At 37.3% G+C, this 20789-nt stretch overlaps 1 protein-coding gene across 2 annotated transcripts in view; it reads right to left on the bottom strand.

The window, feature by feature from the left end:
- Positions 1–20789, bottom strand: part of HMCN1 (hemicentin 1) — a 477641-nt gene that overhangs the window by 35875 nt on the left and 420977 nt on the right. For both annotated transcript variants that reach the window (XM_034666795.1, XM_034666794.1), the window contains exons 84-93: positions 20212–20346; positions 19620–19810; positions 17406–17487; positions 13091–13360; positions 12204–12374; positions 11900–12070; positions 6262–6432; positions 5934–6104; positions 5117–5287; positions 4775–4945 (exon numbers count right to left, since the gene is read on the bottom strand). In XM_034666795.1, the coding sequence (XP_034522686.1) occupies positions 4775–4945; positions 5117–5287; positions 5934–6104; positions 6262–6432; positions 11900–12070; positions 12204–12374; positions 13091–13360; positions 17406–17487; positions 19620–19810; positions 20212–20346 (1704 nt within the window). The remainder of the gene's footprint in view (positions 1–4774; positions 4946–5116; positions 5288–5933; positions 6105–6261; positions 6433–11899; positions 12071–12203; positions 12375–13090; positions 13361–17405; positions 17488–19619; positions 19811–20211; positions 20347–20789) is intronic.

Genomic DNA, 20789 nt, shown 5'->3' on the forward strand with positions numbered 1-20789 from the left:
TAATTCATTGATCTCTGCTCTAATCTTGATCACTTGCCTTCTTGTGCGTGGGTTAGGCCTGTTCTTCTGTTCCAGCTCCAGCTTCTTGAGGTGAGAATGTAAAAACTGCATTTTAGATTTTTCTATTCTTTTGAGTGAGGCTTGGATGGCTATGTATTTTCCCCTTAAGAACACCTTTGCAGTCCCATAGGTTTTGGACTGATGTGTTTTCATTTTCATTGGTCTCCAAAAATTGTTTAAGCTGATTTTTAATTTCCTGGTTTACCCAATCATTCTTGAGCAGGATGGTTCTTAGTTTCCAAGTGTTTGAGTTTCTTCCAAATTTTTCCTTGTGATTGAGTTCCAGTTTCAAAGCATTGTGGTCTGAGAATATGCAGGGAATAATCTCAGTCTTTTGGTATCGGTTGAGACCTGTTTTGTGACCCAGTATATNTAAGTCTTTTGGTATTGGTTGAGACCTGTTTTGTGACCCAGTATATGGTCTATCCTGGAGAAAGTTCCATGAAAAGAATGAGTATTCTGTTGTTCTGGGGTATAGTGTTCTTTTTTTGTTGTTGTTGTTAAAAAATTTTTAATACATAAAAGTACAAAAAATTAAAATTACTCATTACCCTTAACAGCATATCACTGTTACTATTTTCATTATTTTTCCTGTATTTTATTTGTGTATGTGTGTATGTCTTTTGTGTATGTATTTTTTTAATTTTATTTGTTTTATTTTGGGTTTTTTTTGATGTAAAGTTCAATGATTCATTAGTTGCGTATAACACCCAGTGCACCATGAAATACGTGCCCTCCTTACTACACATCACCAGCCTATCCCATTCCCCCACCCTCCTCCCCTCTGAAGCCCTCAGTTTGTTTTTCAGAGTCCATAGTCTCTCATGCTATTCCCCCTTCTGATTACTCCCCTTTCTTTTTCCCTTTCTTCTCCTACCGATCTTCCTAGTTCTTACGTTCCATAGATGAGAGAAACCATATGATAATTGTCTTTCTCTGCTTGACTTATTTCACTTAGCATTATCTCCTCCAGTGCCGTCCATGTTGCAGCAAATGTTGAGAATTCGTTCTTTCTGATAGCTGAGTAATATTCCATTGTATATATGGACCACAGCTTCTTAATCCAGTCATCTGTTGAAGGGCATCTCGGCTCCTTCCATGATTTGNGTTATCTGGGGTGTAGTGTTCTATATATATCTATGAGGTCCATCTGGTACAGCATGTCATTCAAAGCTCTTGTTTCTTTGTTGATTTTCTGCTTAGGTGATCTGTCTATTGCTAAGAGTGGAGTGTTGAGGTCCCCTACTATTAACATTTTATTATCTATATGTCTCTTTATTCTGGTTAAGAGTTGGCTTGTGTATCTAGCTGCTTTCCTGTTGGGGGCATAGATATTTATAATTGTCATATCCACTTGTTGGATACATCCTTTAAGAATAATATAGTGNATAGTGCCCTTCTGTATCTCTCTCTATGGCCTCTAGTTTAAAATCCAGTCTATCTGATATGAGAATTGCTACTCAAGCTTTCTTTTGAGGTCCATTGACATGAAAAATGGTTTTCCATCCCTTCACTTTCAGTCTGGATGTATCTTTAGGCTCAAAATGAGTCTCTTGTAGACAGCAAATGGATGGGTCATGTCTTTTTATCCAATCTGCAACCATGTGGCATTTTATGGGAGCATTTAGGACATTCACATTGAGACTGATTATTGAGAGATATGATTTTAATGTTGTCACGTTGCCTGTGAAGTCTTTGTTTCTATAGATTGTGACTTTCTGTTCTGTATCACTCTTGGAGCCTTTTTACTTTTATAGAGCCCCCCTTAATATCTCCTGTAGGGCTGGTTTCGTGGTTACGAAATTGGTTAATGATTGGCGATTTTGGAACGTCTTTATTTCTCCATCAATTCTGAATGACAGCTTTGCTGGATAAAGGATCCTTGGCTGCATGTTTTTCTCTGAAAGAGCTTTAAAAATGCCCCCCCAAGCCTTTCTCTCATTCCAGGTCTCTGTAGACAGGTCTGACGTAATCCTGATACCTTTGCCTTGGTACGTGAGAAATTTCTTTGCCCTGGCCGCTTTCAATACTGTANTCCCCCTTAATATCTCATGTAGGGCTGGTTTGGTGGTTACAAATTCCTTCAGTTTCTGCTGATCCTGGAAGGTCCTTATCTCTCCATCAATTCTGAATGACAGCCTTGCTGGATAAAGGATCCTTGGCTGCATGTTTTTCTCTGAAAGAGCTTTAAAAATGCCCCCCCNTTGAAAATACCCTGCCAACACTTCCTAGCCTGCCAGGTCTCTGTAGACAGGTCTGACATTATTCTGGTATTTTTCCCTCTATATGTAAGGGTTTTCTTCCCCCTGGCCACTTTCAATACTGTATCCTTGGATCTAATATTTGCGAATTGCACTATGATGTGACATGGTGTAGGTTTGTCCTGGTTGAGCTTGGATGGGGTCCTCTCTGCCTCTTGGACACGAATGCTTGTTNCTCTCTGCCTCTTGGACAAGAATGCCTGTTTCCTTTGCCAGATTAGGGAAGTTCTCAGCTACAATTTGTTCAAATATATATTCTAGACCTCTCTTTCTCCACCCCCTCGGGGATGCCGATGATTCTGACATTGGACCGTTTCATTGAGTCAGTAATCTCCCGTAATCTACATTCTTGAGATTGGATTTGAGCCAAGTTTCTGTTTTAACTTTCTCTTCTACCATTCCATCCTCCAATTCACTAATTCATTCTTCTGCCTCATTTACCCTGGCTGTCAGAGCATCTAGTTTTGACTGCGTTTGATTCATAGCATTTTTAATTTCTACCAGTTCACTCTCATTTCCACCCTTAGAGATTCTACATTCTCTTTAATATTTTTCTTAATATTTTTTTCAAGTCTACACATCATCTTGACCATTGTTACTCTGAACTCCATTTCTGACAATTTGGTTATATCCATATCCATCAGTTCTGTGGCAGAGGCCACAGACTCATTATCTTTTCTTTGCTGGGGGGGACTTCTCCTTCTCGTCATTCTGATGAAGAGAGATTGCAGGGTTGTCCAGAGCCCAAGTGTTGACTGGGACCNATGCCCAGAGCCCAAATTATTGACCAGGAGCCAGGCAGTGTGCACTTGTTTTATAGGGACCTTAGGGATGTGGATTTCTTGCTTTTTCAGCCTGCCTTCTGGGGGGAGGGGCCTGCCGTGCTGATATTCAGGCAACTCTGTTTGGGTAGAGTCGCCCTCTCCCCTGCAAGGGGGAGTGGGGATGGGCACAATGAGAGCTGGTATTTCTGGGCTTTGTCCTCTGGTGGCTTTCCCTGGCAGTTTGCTGTGACTCTTCCGAGAGTCAGAGCAGCAGTGGCCATATCCTAGCCTCTGTCTCAGAACAGAGAGATCGCAGTCCACTCTCCACTGAGCTGTCCTGGACACTTTAACTCTGTTTCTGTCGGTGCTTTCAAAAACCCTGCAGCGTCCTGGAATGTGCGCCCCACAGCCGGTGTCCCAGCCCTCACTTCCAGGGCCGGCATGTCTCTGTCCTTTGTGCTTCTAATATTGCCAGCTGCCCCCGCCTGCACTCCCAAGCTCCGTTTCAGTGTGGTTCACGCACACTCCAGAGCGCCGGTTTTCAGTCTGGTCGCGCGCACGCTCCCAAGCTCCCGGTATCAGTCCAGTTCCAGTGTGTGCTCCGGAGCTCCGGTTTTCAGACTGGTCATGTGCATTCCCCGGCTAACGGTCTCAGTCTGCTCTCTCATGGGTGCTGGTCCACGAGTCCGTCCCACTCCCCAGTGCAAGTGGCTATTGCTTCCCAGCACCCAAGCGCGGTGGCTCCCTCCCCCTTCCGTTCATCTTCCAATATCTGTGCGTGGATTCATGGCTCCCCACTTCATATCTCAATATTCAGCGCTGGAGATGTTCATTTGTAGAGATCCAGATGTATCTTCCTGCGTCTCAGGCTGATTCTGTGGGTGTTCAGGATGGTCTGGAAGATATCCAGCTCGACTCAGGGGACCAGCTGAAAAAGGGTCCCCTACTCCTCCACCATCTTTTCTCCTCCTTGCAGAAAGTGGTCGCTTTTCTGTTCATAGAGTTTCTGCAACTCTTTTCTTAGTTCTCCAGTTGCATTCATAGGTATTCAGAATGGTTTGGTAGCTCTCTAGCTGAATTCCTGGGACCAGATGAACTTTAGGTCTCCTGGTCCTCCACCATCTTGGAACAAAACTCTTCATTTGACCATTTTGACCTTGGTTCTCTAGTCTCCAAAGGAGCTTGTGTCCCAGGACTCAAGAGATATCTCCTAGTTCTGGGTAGCTAATTGGGGTCCTTCTGCCACTGGGGTCCTTGTACCCATCACTGAATAACATCCCTTAGATGAACAATACTCCTTGACAGTGACCTGTAGCAAGGCGCAGGAGCTACAAAATGTCTCAATTAAAACTAGAACTGTCACCATGCCTACATGTTAGAACCTCAAAACCCCTGGTAATCAGTTTACACGTTGGCAAGATATGTTGAACAGTTGACTGATAGACACTCATCCTTTTAGCTTATCTAGATCCTGCAAATCTCTTCATGTAACTCCTCTCTCTCACTCTGCCAAATGAGCCTTCCTGATTTTCCGGGACATTTTATTTCTAAAGCACCCTTAAGGCTTTGGAAAGTTCAGTTGTATCTTAGCACTTTAACAATGTGAAACTGTTCTTTAATTTTCTAATCTGCAGGAAGGCTATAAATGAACTAACAATGGTTCCACCAAATTCTAACTTAGTTGCTCACCTGGACATGGTTGCATATTGCATCTGGACACCTGAGTAACATCTCCTGGACAGGGCCGCCCACTTTTAGATGGCACTGGATTGTTGCACAGCCGTCTTCGAGTCTTTTCACCTCCTCCACAAGAGGCAGAGCACTGGTCCCAATTATGCCAGTTTCCCCAACTTCCATCCACTGTGAACAAGAATGGAATAGCCAATATTAACCCACTGGTTTTAAAATCTACAGTTCAGGTGACCTTACCTATACAAGTCTCATTTTAAAATCTGAAATGATGGGGCTAGCTACAATGAGCACTAAGTGAAATGCCGTACTTATTCTACTGCCAGGAGTTGGGGGGCTCACCAGGACACATGTCAGTGTTACACCTCTGGATCTGGGAGTCTGGCCCCCCACAAGCTCTTCCACCGTTGGAGGGATGAGGGTTATCACATGTGCGGTACCGCCGCATCTGCCCCCCGTTGCATGTCCGGCTGCACATTCCCCAGCCACTCCAAGGACTCCAGTTACCATGAGCTACAATAGAGAACCATTGGAGAGGTGCTAAACAATGACATTCATCCAAAAAGTACAGTAAGATTCTTCCCAGGAACTGAAAAGAAATATACAAATCTATGAATAGGCAACTTCTGAAGGCAGTTGGTTTAGCTGTTATTCTGACTAGAAACTGGGTATACATTCCAGTCATTGAGAAATTCCATTTAATATACATCTATTGAGTCTCACAGTATTCCAGGAGCTGAAGGATATGAATGACACAAGATCTTTGCTCTTGATGAGTCAAGACTACAAAATCCAGATACAGTGGATTCAGATGCTGTTAAGGTCTTAAAATCTAGCTTGGTGACTGAATTAAGGAAAAGAGCCACCTCCTTGCCTCTGTAAAGATATCAGCAACACCATTAACAGTAGGTGTGTAAGGGTGCCCTTGTCCTTGCACTCGGCAGCTAGTCCTAGAGAGGGAATGAAATAGGACACAGCTCTTGCCTATATAAATCAATTACATCTATGGTATACAGACATGATAGCAACTGTACAACACTTTGATATTCTAAACCAAAGGTAGATGAATCAAGTAACAGTATATTATAACTTTAAGGACTTAAGGCCATAACAAAACTTTAAGAAAGTATAATGTTGACTCACTATTTCCAACACTCACTTGGACAAGGGTCATTATTGCAAAAATCGGTCTGGACATCACTCCCTTCACATCTGTTGCCTCCGTATTGGGGGACAGGATCAGAGCACTCCCTTGTTCTCTGTCTGGCACCTCCTCCACAGGACACAGTACAGGCACTCCAACTGGTCCAAGTTGTCCACTTGCCATCAACTGGATTAAGGGAAAACATATGTGCTCTGTTACTACAATACTCTGAGCATTGTTAGGCTGGGTGATATTCTTATTGACATTGATTCTTACTGACATACTACTTGGATAAGAAGTAGATGTCAATTTATTAAGGGTAAAAACATTGAATTTCTCTTACCTGGACAGTGTCTTTCATTACAAACTTGCATCTGTGTTTCTGCCCCATCACAATAGGATCCATCAAATGATGGTGGTGGATTATTGCACAGTCTTGTCCTTATCTGGGCGCCTTTACCACAACTTTCGCTGCACGCACTCCAAGGCTGCCAAGTGCTCCATGCTCCGGGAACTACAAATATCCCAAGAGACAGATTTTCAAGTCACAGAACCACATTTGTTAAATAAACAAAATTATACAAGTAAATTAACTCAGTAATAAGTTAAATTAGCCTGGAATCTAAAATAATTGAAATTGAACAAAGGAAACATAAAGTTCCTTCTTTCTCCTTCTGGTTAGATTTTCATGGGAATTAGTGTTTATAGGAAAATTCAGAAGGCTACCTAATGCCAAAATGAATGCTTACAATTATCCAAAGGGACTATTTTATTAAAATAGAATATAATCAAACTACCATATGTAAACATAATCTAAGTTTAAAAATCCTCGATAAGCATTTGTTTGTGTTTTATGCTCTGGGAAAAGTGGAAGGAACCAGAAGCTTAGGAGAGAGGCTGTATAACAGATCTAGATGCGATTATAGACAATACAAATGTTTCCATAATGATAACTTGCACTCTAGACTCAAGACCACATCTTTAAGCCTGAAACAGTTTCATGTTTAAAAATACACTTGGATCCTTCAACAACATGATGACTTTCACAGTTGTAACTTCCTTGAAAAATTGTCTCCATTACATAATGTTCATGAGTTAAAAGTTCTGAATAACATATTCACCTGCTTCCTAAACACCAAAAATTTGACCAGTAGTTTCCACGGAGTGATATTAAGGCCTTTCTTTTGGTAACTAACATATTACACCATCTAACCACAAGACTGAAACAACCTTGTGTTTCCTACCAGGTGCATGGGCTAAGAATCAACATTATGGTTTCTCTCATGTATAAGTCAGTATCAAGTGATATTTTTGTTTTAAGGGTGTTTTCTAGAAATGGGGCTCATAAAATATGTTTTTGTGGTCACCTAGTTGAACCAAGATATGAATCAAAATAGGGCCTTAAGGTCAGTGTCTAAATATTCTCTTAACACAACCTATCAGACACCAAAAGAATTAGTTGACAACCAAATAATGAAATTATCATTTGGCTGCTTTGTTTAGAAAATAGTTTAGAACACACCTTATATTTTCTTTCAATTAACTATTTTCTAGTTGAGTTTGTTACATATCCATGTACTTTGCAGACATAGACAAGCACAGTCACACAGATTTATTTTAGAGGACAAGATTTGGACTTAAAAGCATTTGACTAACCCTAAAAAGAAAAAAGAAAGAAAAAAAAAAAGAAAGAACAAAGCCTTTAAATAGAAGACAGATATTACTCAAAACTACTTCTTTATTAATTTGGATTACTGATGTATGGACTATGTGATTGAAAAAAAAAGTCTGCTATTCCAGTTATTATAATACATCCAATTTTCAAGGTGTTGGTTAACAAAAACCCACTGATGTGTTTTTTTAATTGAAGGATTAAAATTGGGTGATGCTTATTCATTTATTATCTGTGTAGTTTCTATTACATATGCATAGAGGTGTTTATCTGAAGACCTTTAATTTTTTTTAAATCAATACAAAACACCTCAACCAGAATTTAATTTAATGACATAATATGTGGTACAGTTAAAATGTTTCTTTTATATGAATGAAATGAAAAGAAAAAAGTTGGAATGATAATATAAACCAGATAAAGCACCAAACATTGTGGTGTATAAATAATACAAAAGAAAACAACTATGGAGGAATCAGTATGTAAGAAAAATGCAAAGTGTAATAGATAAATGTGTTGCTACACTAAGTTACAATTCTGAGTCTAGGGAAGCAACAGAGCATTGTGCTTAGGAGCAGGGACTCTGGACCTAAGCAAGAATCTTACTATTGTACTGTACTATTCTTGCAAGTTTTCTGTAAGTTTGACAGTACTAAGAATAAATTCTTTCTAAAAAGAGTCAAATTCTGTGAAGCAAAACTAATAGAACTATTAAAAAAAAAGCCCAAAACCCAGATGAATCCACTATAATAGTTGGAGACACTGACACCCCTTTATCACAAATGCCCAGATGCAGCAGGCAGAAAACCAGTAAGGAAATAGTTGAACTCAATATCACCATTGGTCCAACTGGATATAATTAAACATTTACAGGCTACGCCATCCAAAAACAGCAGAATACACATTCTTCTCAAGCTCACCTGCAACATTCACCCAGACAGAACACATTCTGGGTCATAAAAGACATCTTTAACAAATTCAAAAGAATAGAAATCATATATTTGCTCTCAGACTACAGTGGAATTAAGAGAATCAGTAACAGAAAGATAACTGGAAAATCCTTATATATGTAGAGATTAAACAACACATTTCTAAATGATACATAAGTCAAAGAAGAAATATCAAGAGAAATTAAAAATATTTTGAACTAAATGGAAATGAAAGCACAACTTATGAAAATTTTTGGGATGCAGCAAAAGCAGTGCTAGGAGGAAAATTTATAGCACTGCATGCATATATTAGAAAAGAAAGATCTAAATCAATCACCTAAGTTTACACCTCAGGAAACTAGAAGAAGAAAAAGTTAAATCCAAAGTAGGCAGAAGAAAAAAAAAAAGAATTAGAGCAGAAATTAGTGAAATTGACAAAAGGAAATCAATAGATAAAATCAATGAAATCAAATGCTGGCTCTTTGAAAATATCAATAAAGTCAATAAGCATCTAGCCAGAGGAAGAAAAAGAGAAATTGAGGACACAAACTACTAGTATCAGAAATGAAAGAAGGGCATAACTATGGATCCTATGAACATTAAAAAGTAAATAAAATGATACTATGAATAGTCTATGCTCAAATTTGATACCCTAGATGAAATGGACCAATTCCTTATAAGATACAATTTGCCGAAACTTGCACAAGAAGAAATAGACATCTGAATAAGCCTGTATCTACTAAAGAAATTGAATCAGAATTAATAACTTTCCAAAAGAGAAAGCACTATTTCAGATGGGTTCACTGCTGAATTTTCCCAAACATTTAAGGAAGAAATTATACCAATTCTTTACTATCTCTTTCAGAGGGCAGAATCAGGATTACTTTCTAACTTATTCTATGAGGCCAGCATTTCCCTAATATCAAAACCAGACAGACATTGAGAACTATGAAAAGAAAATAAAACTATGGTCAATTTCTCTCATGAACATAGATGAAAAAATCTTCAACAAAATATTAGCAAGTTGATTACAACAATGTATAAAAAGAAAATCCTTCTTATCCCTAAGATTCTGACATACCCCTGGATGAGAAAGGTTTTCTTAGGCTACTTACTCATTTTGCAATGGTATGATGATAAATTTAACAACCACCTCTCAGGAAGTAGGGAGGGAAACTGATTTGTAGCATCATGGTGTAAATGGTTCCAAAAGTGTAAATGGTCCCACTATGGTCTGTGACCAGCTAGCAATATGATGCCACTAAACTTTCAACTAGAAAGAGATACATGCTTTCGTTTCTTGGCCCGAGGATACCACTGACATTATGCCAAAACATTAGTTAAATTCAATTAATTTAGGGACTGGGGAATAACCAGAGAAGTCTCAAAAACAGTACTAGCCAGTAGAACAGTGAGCAAAACATCAGTAAACCAATAGTTACTCAACATGAAGAGAAAAAACCCTGACTTTTATTTTAGGGCATCTACAAATATCATTTTGCTTTTCATTATATCAGTATCGTAACTGACAATCTGTACAAAGACTGCTCTAATCAGGTGTTCTGGCTCTTTTGACTGATATATTATGCTATTATAATCAGATTTCTAATTCTTTAAGATTAGAACAGTTTTGGCTTTGGCTTATTTTTTTTTCAAGATTTCATGACAGTATTTTATTTACATTTACTAAAGCAATGTAAGTTCTTTCTTTTTTTTAGCATTCTTTGATTTATTTATTTATTTAAATAATAATTTTTTATTATGTTATGTTAGTCACCATACAGTATATCCTTAGTTTTTGATGTAGTGTTCCATGATTCATTATTTGCGTATAACACCCGGTGCACCATGCAATATATTCCCTCCTTAATACCCATCACCAGCCTATCCCAGTCCCCCACGCTCCTCCCATCTGAAGCCCTCAGTTTGTTTCCCAGAGTCCATAGTCTCTCATGGTTCTGGAGGAGATTATGCTAAGTGCAATGTAAGTTCTGAACTGCAAATCAAGATACCCAGGATCTAAGCAAATTCGCTTAGGAATCAGATGGACCTGGATTCAAATGCTTGATTCGCTTTTTACTAGCCATGTGACATGACTGAATTATCATCTATTTTCTGAATCTTGGCTTCTTCACTTATACAATAGGATGCAATACCCAGTGTACTGAATATCTATTTTATTTTGGTCTGTCAGCATCCCCCTACCCCCTTCTTTTAAACCATTTCAGCTAAGGTGTCTCTCCCAGGTATGCTCTATCACTGCAGCTCTTGGGGTTTGTTCAGTATGCTTATCAATATCCGAATGATGTTATCTATTTATCATTCCAACTGGAGCAGTTAAAACAATGCCTTGAGCATAGAGTGGGTGCTCAATAAATATTTGTTGGATAAATGAATGAATAAATGAATGAATTAATGAATGACCAGACACTTCTATTCCATATGATTTCTTTCTGGCTGTCAAACAAGGAGCCTGCCCCTCTTGACACATGGTGGGTAGGTAGCTCAAACCAGTTATCCGAGTATCTGGACTTAGCTGAGTTCAGAGGTGAGCATGGGACCCGAACAAAATCAAACAGAGCTCCTTTCCAGAGGTTGATAGGAGTTCTGACAGAGACAGCAAGACTCTTTATTTTCTGAGTCCTTAGATTATAAGGCCCCTGTGAGCCAGTAGCTGACAGCAGTCATTTTTTCCACCGCATGGAAAGAGTATAAAGGACAATAAAGCCAACGAGAGGGAAGCAGAGATGAGAGATGGAAAACATGCTAGTAAAAACACTGGCCAAATCCCTGAATTCAATCAGACCTGAAAGTAGAATCTTCTACTTAAGCTTTTAGGTTTGGTTTCTGTTGCCTTAATCTGAAAGAGCCCTAAAATACCTATGTTGTAGAGTTGTTTTACAAAGTAAAAAACAGCATGTACGTAAAGCACCTAGCATGATTCCTAGAACATTACAGGTGTTTAGCGAATCGTTGCTATTATTATCTTAGCTCTCCTTAATTGTGTGTTTCTGGGAAAGTTTTTAAATACCTTAGACTTCATTTTTTTTTACCTGAAAATGAATAGCTGCATTAGATATTAAGGTCCTTATTACTTCTAAATTCTATGATTTTGTGAACACTTATGTTTTCTTTACATGATTAAAAATACACTACAGTTTGTGTAACACAAAGATGTTCAACTAAATCAGGGATTTTACTTAACATTGATTAATGCCATACTCTTCATAACTTTATCAATGAGACAGAACGAATAACACAGAGGATGAGTATATTCCAGGGTAGAGGCCATGACATCTTTTTACAGCAAAGAAGAAAAGGTAGTTATAACCCCTTTACTGGAGTCAAAAATAGCCAACTTTTGCTCAGCAGTGGATTCTCACCTGGGCAAGGCCTAATGTTGCACATGATTATTTCTACTGCATTTCCTTCACATGGCCGCCCACCATATTGAGCTGATGGATTATTGCAAGTTCTGGTCCTGGTTTGGTTGCCACGTCCACAACTCCTTGTGCATTCTTCCCAAGGGCTCCATTCTGACCAGCTACCATCCACTGTACAAAGGTGAAACATTACGCTGTCAGATACTTTGCAATTTAAAGCATTAACACTGAGACAATCCATAGTTAGGGAACAGAGATGAATATCTGTTGAACATGTGCCTATCTGTTGACTAAAAAGGTGTACCTGGACACAGCTTATGTTGACAGTTTCGCATTTCTGAATCTGACCCTTGGCAAGGCTTCCCACCATTGGCTGGAAAGGGGTTGTTGCACAGACGACTTCTCTTTTGGATGCCTTTTCCACAGGTGACACTGCAGGCTCTCCATGTAGACCACTGGGAATATCCACCGTGAACTGCAAATAAAATATTGTACTTTGTTTCTGTGTTTGCAAACAACAAAACATAAATTGAATTTCATTCATGCACCAGGTTTAGAACTGAATCTATAATTGCTGAACAACTGCTTGTGGATGCTCTCCTTGATGGTAAAATTAAAATCTACACAGGAAAGAAGAATTTCAAATAGTTAACTAGAGTTTCTTCCCAGCTCCAATCTTGATTCACATGGACATGACTGCTGAGAGAGTGAGAGACCCAGAAGTTCAAATACTGCTTATATTTTGGATATGTCATTCTTTAAAGAAAAATAAATGCATTGATTTCTAAAAACAAATTTGACTTAGTTTTGAATCAAAACTTTAGTTTGGGATTTTGAATTATTAGCTTGGTAGTTTAGTGCTCTAATCAGTACTATTTTATTCTCTCCAGTCTGTAAATTATGTGATTTTTGTTCTATCTCCACAATCTAGAAGGATCTTAAGGGTAAAGGAGACTTAGACCAAGATGCTTAGTAATTTTTATGATTCGGGTTGCCCAAGGTGCTATGTATTTATTTATTTATTTATTTTTAAAGTTTGTTTATTTATTTTTTTAGTAATCTCTACACCCAACATAGGGTTCGAACTCGCAGCCCTGAGATCAAGAGTCACATGCTCTTCCAATTGAGCCAGCCAGAGTAATAGTACCTCCAGGTTCTATTTAATATAAGTATCCCTCTGATCACACTCACCCTGGACTGTGACTGGCACTCTGACAAGTACAGAACCCATCAAGTTTCGAGCAACACATTCATATTCAGACGTATCTTCTTTCTGAGCAGCAGCAATATGTAATGAGTTGTTGGGCAACACATTAATTCGGTCATCCCAGGGGATAGAGTGCCCTTGGCGGGACCATGTAATGGTTGGATGAGGCTCTCCAGTTGCCTGACAATTCAGTATGATTTTGTTACCAGCATTAATAACAGTTTCTACTGGCTCAAGAGTGATAATAGGAGGACCTACAGGAAAAAGAACACAGTGCTTCTTAGTTTTTGTAAAGTTATAGAACATTTTTATTAATATTCTAGAGTAACATTATTTTGAAAAAAAATAGGCTGATTTGTTTATAAAACACTGTAGTTTCTCAACTACTAAGGTTGCAATGGCCACTGGTAGACTTTTCATAGCTCTGTGTTACTTACCAAATGTCCAAAATTTTAAACCCCTAAACGGATTAGCCTACAGCATGGGCTGTGCAGTCATACTTTAAGGGTTCAAGCTCTGCTTCTGTTCCTTAGGACCTCTCTGAGCATCTGTATCCCAGAGAATTCTTGTTAAGACTCCACTAAGATGATGTAAGCCTAACTCTCTGACAGGGGAAGCACATAATATTATTAGTACTATTGTTGTTATCATTGTTTTTGTCTTTTACATGGTGAATATTCACTTCTTTCCTTTACATCACTTTTTGAGGTGAAGAATCATTATTAACTTTTTCTTTCATAACTGGTCATCATTCATATATTCCATAAACATGTATTGAGAGCCTACTATTTGCCAGGCATTGCATTAGATGCCAAGAGTACAGAGATAATAGATATAACTTCTATCTCAATGAGTTCACAGTCTGCTGATAAGACGGGTGAGTGACTAATTATTTAGCTGTTCTATAATATAGCTATAGAATTTAGTAATGGAATAGGTAGAATAATATTTAGTACAGAATAGGTAAATATGTGGTAATACAGAAGCATAAACAATAGTAACTTAATAGATCAAACAGAGGCATTCACTGAAAATGGAGAGCAAAAGGAAGATATTCAAGAATCATTAAGAAAGAAATAACAGAATTTTGTCATTGAATTGAGAGGAACTGACAACTGAAGGATTTGACTTGGACAATATAGTGCAGTTTGAGCAGTTCAGTAGGACATAGGTATCTCCGGGGACATTCACGTAGATATGTCTAGATGATAAGAGAATATCCCTATCTGCAGCTCAGAAGAGATACGGGCTAGAAATATAGATCTGTGAGTCCTTCACAAGTGGATAAGATTGCTTTGGAAGTGATTCTAAAATGAGAGGAAGAGGGCCAAAGACAGAAAATATTACAATATCATTATTTAAGAGATGAACAGAAGACAAGCCCATACAATGATCCTTAGAACTGATCACTGAGGTAGGAAGAAAACAATCAAAGGAAGGAGCTTCAAGAAGGGGGGAGAGGTTGACAGTATCTATAGTAGATCATAGCTGCTCAAGTAAAGTTGGAAAAAATGTAAAAGTAGCTGTATATAGATACTGGCAGAATGTCTATACTGGTCTACAGTATCAAGAAAGAATATGAGACTTCATGGAGAAGAAGAAGCTTGAACTGGATTTTCAAAAATGGGTGACATTATATATAGAAGAAGGGAGTCTACTTGGAGAGAAAGAAATAGCATGGAGATGGATTTAGCTTTGAACGGATGGTTCACCCCAGACAGCAGCAGCATACAAGGTTTTAAACATTTACTTAATCAGAAATGGGTTCACATTTGAATAGGTAAGTAAAGAGGAGACTGTATATTCTTGAAAGGTGAAAGCTGTGATATAGTGGGCTTGAACTGAACAGTGGAATGATTTGTTCATGAGAAGTAATGAATATCAGATAATTCAGGGTCATGGCTCCATTTTAGATGGAGAAATATATCTGGAATAATAAAACATGAAAAAAAAGTAGAAGTAAAAGGTGTTTTATTGTGACATTAATATGCTAGGATTTTATGTAAAGATATTACTGACATGTTGTCTTTTACAAAAGTAATTATTTCATATGAGGTTTGAAACTCTCAGTATCATTAATGCATTATTCATGTACATGTCCACACCGTCTTCTTACACAATACCTTCTTACTTGCTGTTTATACTAACTTTACTCTAGGAACTTTCAGGTCTGGGGCTTTTACTTCTCTCCCAGGGTTCAGATTATATTATGTGTTCAATAAACTGCTGCTGAATAAATTAAATGACTCAGATTAATCATTCAACACGTAAAGATAACATAATGACTAAATGAGCTCATGTTTTCCTTCTACTATGGTCAAAGAAAGTGTCAAATAAAACTCAGAATCTTAACTTCAATACCATATTTGAACATTTCCAATTGTCCATAAGGCTATAAATTAACTCAACAATAAAATTCCATATGTACATCTTTCATGGTTGAATTAATTCTACCAGTCACAAAATGATCAGTTAAATATGAGTACTTTATCTAAATGAAAACATTGCTTCTGGTGCTTTAATTATGATTTTAAACAAATTACATTTTGGTTTTTATATGCCTCATTTACTTGAATCAACTTATTGTCAGTACATGTAAATAAACTAATCTAATGCTGCTTTTCATAAACCAGATCAGAGGAACACTCTTCTAAGACAGATTAATTATTATGACGCCCTACCTACATTCACCCAACAAAGAGGGGAGGAAAGTTTCATGAAAATAACATTTATCTGGGAAACATGGCATATTATACCCTTCTCTTGCTGAGTTATAACACATCAACATACTAACATTTCAGGAAAGATCTGTGGTAAAGAAACTTGGCAACTAAGCAGGACTTGGCATGTAGTAGGTGCTCTTTATATATTTGAATGAACTTGGTTTAATCGATTTTTTCTCAGACTTGTTCAAACATGGTACTCTAATTTTTCCCTAATAACATCTCACAAGGCAATACTGTTTAATAAATATGTACTTTAATAAAACGTTGTCTTAGCAAGATATGGAAACAACCTAAGTGTCTGGTGATGGATGAATGGATAAGGAAAACAAGTATATATATGTATGATGGAATATTATCCAGCAATAAAAAGGAGGAAATTCTGCCATTTGAAACTGCATGGATGGACCTGGAGGGCATTATGGTAAACTAAGTCAACAGAGATAAATAGGGGTTGGTATATCACTTGTATGTGGAATCTAAAAAAAAAAAAAGTTGAATTCAAAAACAGAGTAGATTGGGCTAAATGGGTGATGTTGGTCAAAGGATACAAACTTTCACTTAGATGAATAAGTTCTGAGTGCATAAGGTATAGCATTGTGACTACAGTTAATAATACTGTACTGTATCCTTGAAACTTGTAAAGTGAGTAGATCGTAAGTGTTCTCACCAAAACAATCAAAACCAAAAAATTGTAACTGCGAAGTGATGGATGTGTTAATAAACTTGATTGTTGCAGTCATTTCACAGTGTTTATGTATATCAAATTTTCATACTGTACACTTTAAATATATACAGTTCTATCAATTACACCTCAATAAAGCTGGGGGGAAAACACTGTCTTGGATATTTACTAAATATCTATTAAATGCTAAATTTTAAAAGTTAAAGTCTTAGATAATAGTAGTTTAGCAAATAACTGTTAGTAAATGCTAGTCTACAGCTTCTCTCAAAAGTGAATGAAGAAAACATAAATTTATCCCATTAAATACTGAGCCTATTCACAAAATAAGTCTGTTCACTTAAACTCTCAACCCAATGATGCTATCCTCAGGTCAATCCTGAAGCTGTTCTGGAGACTGTCCTTCTGACGGCTTATACTGAGGTGCCTCATGATAAGCATGACAGTCTTGCCCAGAACACAAAATTATTTCATGGACGATTGATAGCAATCAACCTAGAGGACATTTGAATTCATTTATCTTAGTCTTTACTTTTAATACATATTTTTAAAGTGCCACAAAATGATGTTTTTGTAAGCACATTACCAGAACCACGGTAAACTATGTGAAGGGTACTTGATTGAATATATTGCAAACCGACAGAAAGCTCTGCCGCCAAGCAACCACAATCTTGAACTGCATGTGTTAGATAAAACAGAAAAAGTATCTATCCAAAACTGTATCAATCTTATGCTTGATAAAAAATTGCTCTATCAGCAGCAGAAAACTAAATTACACACACTCTGAAAGCTACTGATAATACACTTGCTATAAAGTTAAAGAAAATGAACATTCCTCATTAAGCAACATTCATCCAATCAGGTGTTTACATAGGGTTGAATAAAGCAGCTTACTCTGCAGAGTCAGACTCATGCTGCGCTCCACCACCCCAGCATCATTGGTAGCTACGCATGTATAATCACCAGCATCTTCATTCTATGGAAATAAGCAGTGTTTTATAAAAACGTGAGCCAGCAGAGCAGGGCAAATAACTTTTTTCACTATGAGGCTCCTATAAAATTTCATTTTTGGAAGGGATTTTCATGGAAGTAGACAGAACTACATTTATTTAACTTCATAAATAGGTTTAAAAAAAAAGAAAAAGAAGAAGAAAAAAATTCCCAGCCTAAATGTTTTCAAAACAGCCTATTATTGCTCTCTGGGAATAATAATTGCTAGGCAACTGAAGCAAAAATAACATTTTTTATAATCTTCTATCCAAAATTATCTCACTGAAGAAAAATGCCTATGCTATTCTTCCAGATATCTTTTCTCTTTCTTTTTTCTTTTCTTTTCCTTCTCTTCTTTTTCTTTTTCTTTCTTTCTTTCTTTTTCTTTCTTTCTTTCTTTCTTTCTTTCTTTCTTTCTTTCTTTCTTTCTTTCTCTTTCCTTCCTTCCTTCCTTCCTTCCTTCCTTCCTTCCTTCCTTCCTTCCTTCTTTAGAGAGAGAGAGAGAAAGAGGAGGAGCAGAAGGAGAGAAAGAATCTTAAAGCAGACTCCACTCTCAGCATGGAGCCCAACGTGGCACTCGATCTCACAACCCTGAGATCATGACATGAGCTGAAATCAAGAGTTGGACACAACTGACTGAGCCACCCAGGCGCCCCTCTTGTTTCAGATACCTTAAAAAGCATTAAAATAATGAGGGCAAATTAACAAACATTGAGACCTTTCTAATGGGGGTTATTTAAAAAAATTAAGGGTGGTCCCTATCTAGACAGTGTGAGCTTCAGGAGTGAAAGGAAAAACTAACTTACTGATAATGATAAATCACAGAATATAAGTCACAAATTTATAGATATATGGTATAAAAAATAAGTATTCCACGAGGTTAGATTTGGTGACTAATTAGAGTCACAAATTTTGCTAAAAGTCTTGTGAATAGGAGAATCCATTAATAGAAACACGAAGTCATAAAGGAGAACTGACTTGCAGGAGGTAGAGGAGGGTGGGAGAAAGAAGACAGATGTTTAATTGCAGGTGTCAATGTATTATCCAGATGGAAATTTTCAATAAGAAACTGTAAATGGAAACTGGAAGAGTTTCAGGGTGGAGATAAATATTTAAGAATCTGAAATTGTATGGTAAAAATAATTAGTATTAGTATTAACAATAGTGTTATTAGAAGAAGTACCAAGGACTTCAAAAGTAGTAATACTTGTGTAGAGGAAAAGGGGGAACATGGTAATGAAGAAATCTAAGTCTTACTAGTGTTACAGCAGCTAAAGATAGAAATCATCTCAAAATTTAAGGACAAGGAACAACATCTCATGGTGAAATACAACCCAGGAGAATGAAAGACTAAGAGTGATTCATTGGATTAGGTGATTAAATATTGTATTTTAATTATTATTTCAATTAATTCAACAATGTGATAAAAATTACCCATATGTAATCTAGTTGAGAAATTTTAAGATAAAATATCTCATTCGCTTGACCCCAAAATTAGAATAACTTAAAGCAACACTCATTTTCTGTATTACTGAAGCTTTTGGAAAGCCTGAAATTGTTATCGGCTTAGTGGTGAAAGCTACCCTATTATTTATTTGTAATTGTGTTTATAATTCTTCAATTTCCTTGCTCTAATATAAATTTGAGGAAGTTACCTAATGATGCTAAATAATAATAGATCAATGATTGGGAACAAAGCAGCAGAGTTATTTTGTTGCTTGTATTTCTTTGAAAAGGCTAAAAATAATCAATTTGAACCACTGTTTCAGTTTTTCATAAAAACCCACTGATTCAGATTTTATGATTTTTTAAAAAAGATTTTATTTATTTGTTTCAGAGAGAGAGCGAGCACAAGCAGGGGGAGCCGCAGGTAGAGCAGATAGAGGGAGAAGCAGGCTCCCTGCTCAGCAAGGAGCCCAATATGGGACTTGATCCCAGGACTGTGAGATCATGACCTGAGCCAAAGGCAGTCACTTAACCGACTGAGACACCCAGGCGTCCCTCAGAATTTATGATTTAATTAGGAATGCAAGAGAAACTTGTTTTATTCATGGCGTCTATAGAGAGGCAATAATTGTGGAGTTTAAAGTGCCCATTAATAATGTTAGTGTGACTTACTACAGTGCCATAAATGGCCAGGGAGCCATTGACCAGTTGACGGATTCTGTGGTTAATTTCAATATCCACACCCTTCCTGCTCCATTGGATGGTTGGGGCAGGATCTCCTTTCACTTCACAATTCAAGACTGCATTACCACCAAGTGGTTCAATCCAGTTTGAAGGGTAATCACCTTTGAAGACAGGAGGTTCTGGGAAACAGCAACAGATAATCGTAAGTAAAAGGAAGCTCTGATCATATCTTTGTGATTTTGACCTAATATTTAGAGAGACAATTTAGTGAAAGGAGAAGCCACTTTTGAACCCCACAAATTTTCAGAATCAACTGCTCATGCTAATCAACCAGATAATTTGATTAGTTTCAGTAATCTAAGCAGATAATTCTGTTTTGTATCAAATGATCTCTTTGCTTACCTACTTTTGAGTTGAACGTTGGTAATTTTTTATTTCTTATGAATTTGCACATCTGTGAAACAGGACTAGATGGATTAATAAACTGAAGTTACAATGTACTACTACATAATAAGGAAGCAAAATGCAAACTATTCATTATGAATAAATGATAAATTAAAAATAGAGCATGTTTACCTACCTTTCACATAAACAAATCCAATTGCCTTCACAAAACCAACGCTGTTCTCTGCAGTGCACACGTAAGTACCTGAATCCTCTTTTGACACTCTTTCAATAACAAGTTCACTGTGTCCATTAACACTGTCAAAGTGGGCTGAAAGAAACAAGTCAGGAAACGACACAAATGCCTTTCAGTAACTAAGAAAATAATCACAACAGCTCAATATTTTGCAGGTTGGATTTATGAGTTGGTCAGCAATTGAACTAGGGATCTCATCATGACATTGGAGGGGAGAGCCTTTTCCACAGATTTCTTCCCCTGAGCTATTTGCCATGTCTCTAGGCACTTGTTTGAAGAATGAAAAACAGCAGAAGGAACAGGAAAAGAGAATGAAAATAAACATCTTTTAAAATTATTTTAGATTTAAAGTACACCTTTCATCTCAAAGTGTTGCCTAAATCTGGCTCATACTCTCTGGGTTTCAAAAATCTTTCATTCAGATGTATGACATTTTCCATTTCATTTATCTCACCACCCCTTTTCCTCCCAAACAATTTACATCAAAAACATGAAAACCTTTTCAGTTGTAATTCAAC

This window comes from Ailuropoda melanoleuca, chromosome 8 (assembly GCF_002007445.2).
Source record: "Ailuropoda melanoleuca isolate Jingjing chromosome 8, ASM200744v2, whole genome shotgun sequence".
NCBI lineage: Eukaryota > Metazoa > Chordata > Mammalia > Carnivora > Ursidae > Ailuropoda > Ailuropoda melanoleuca.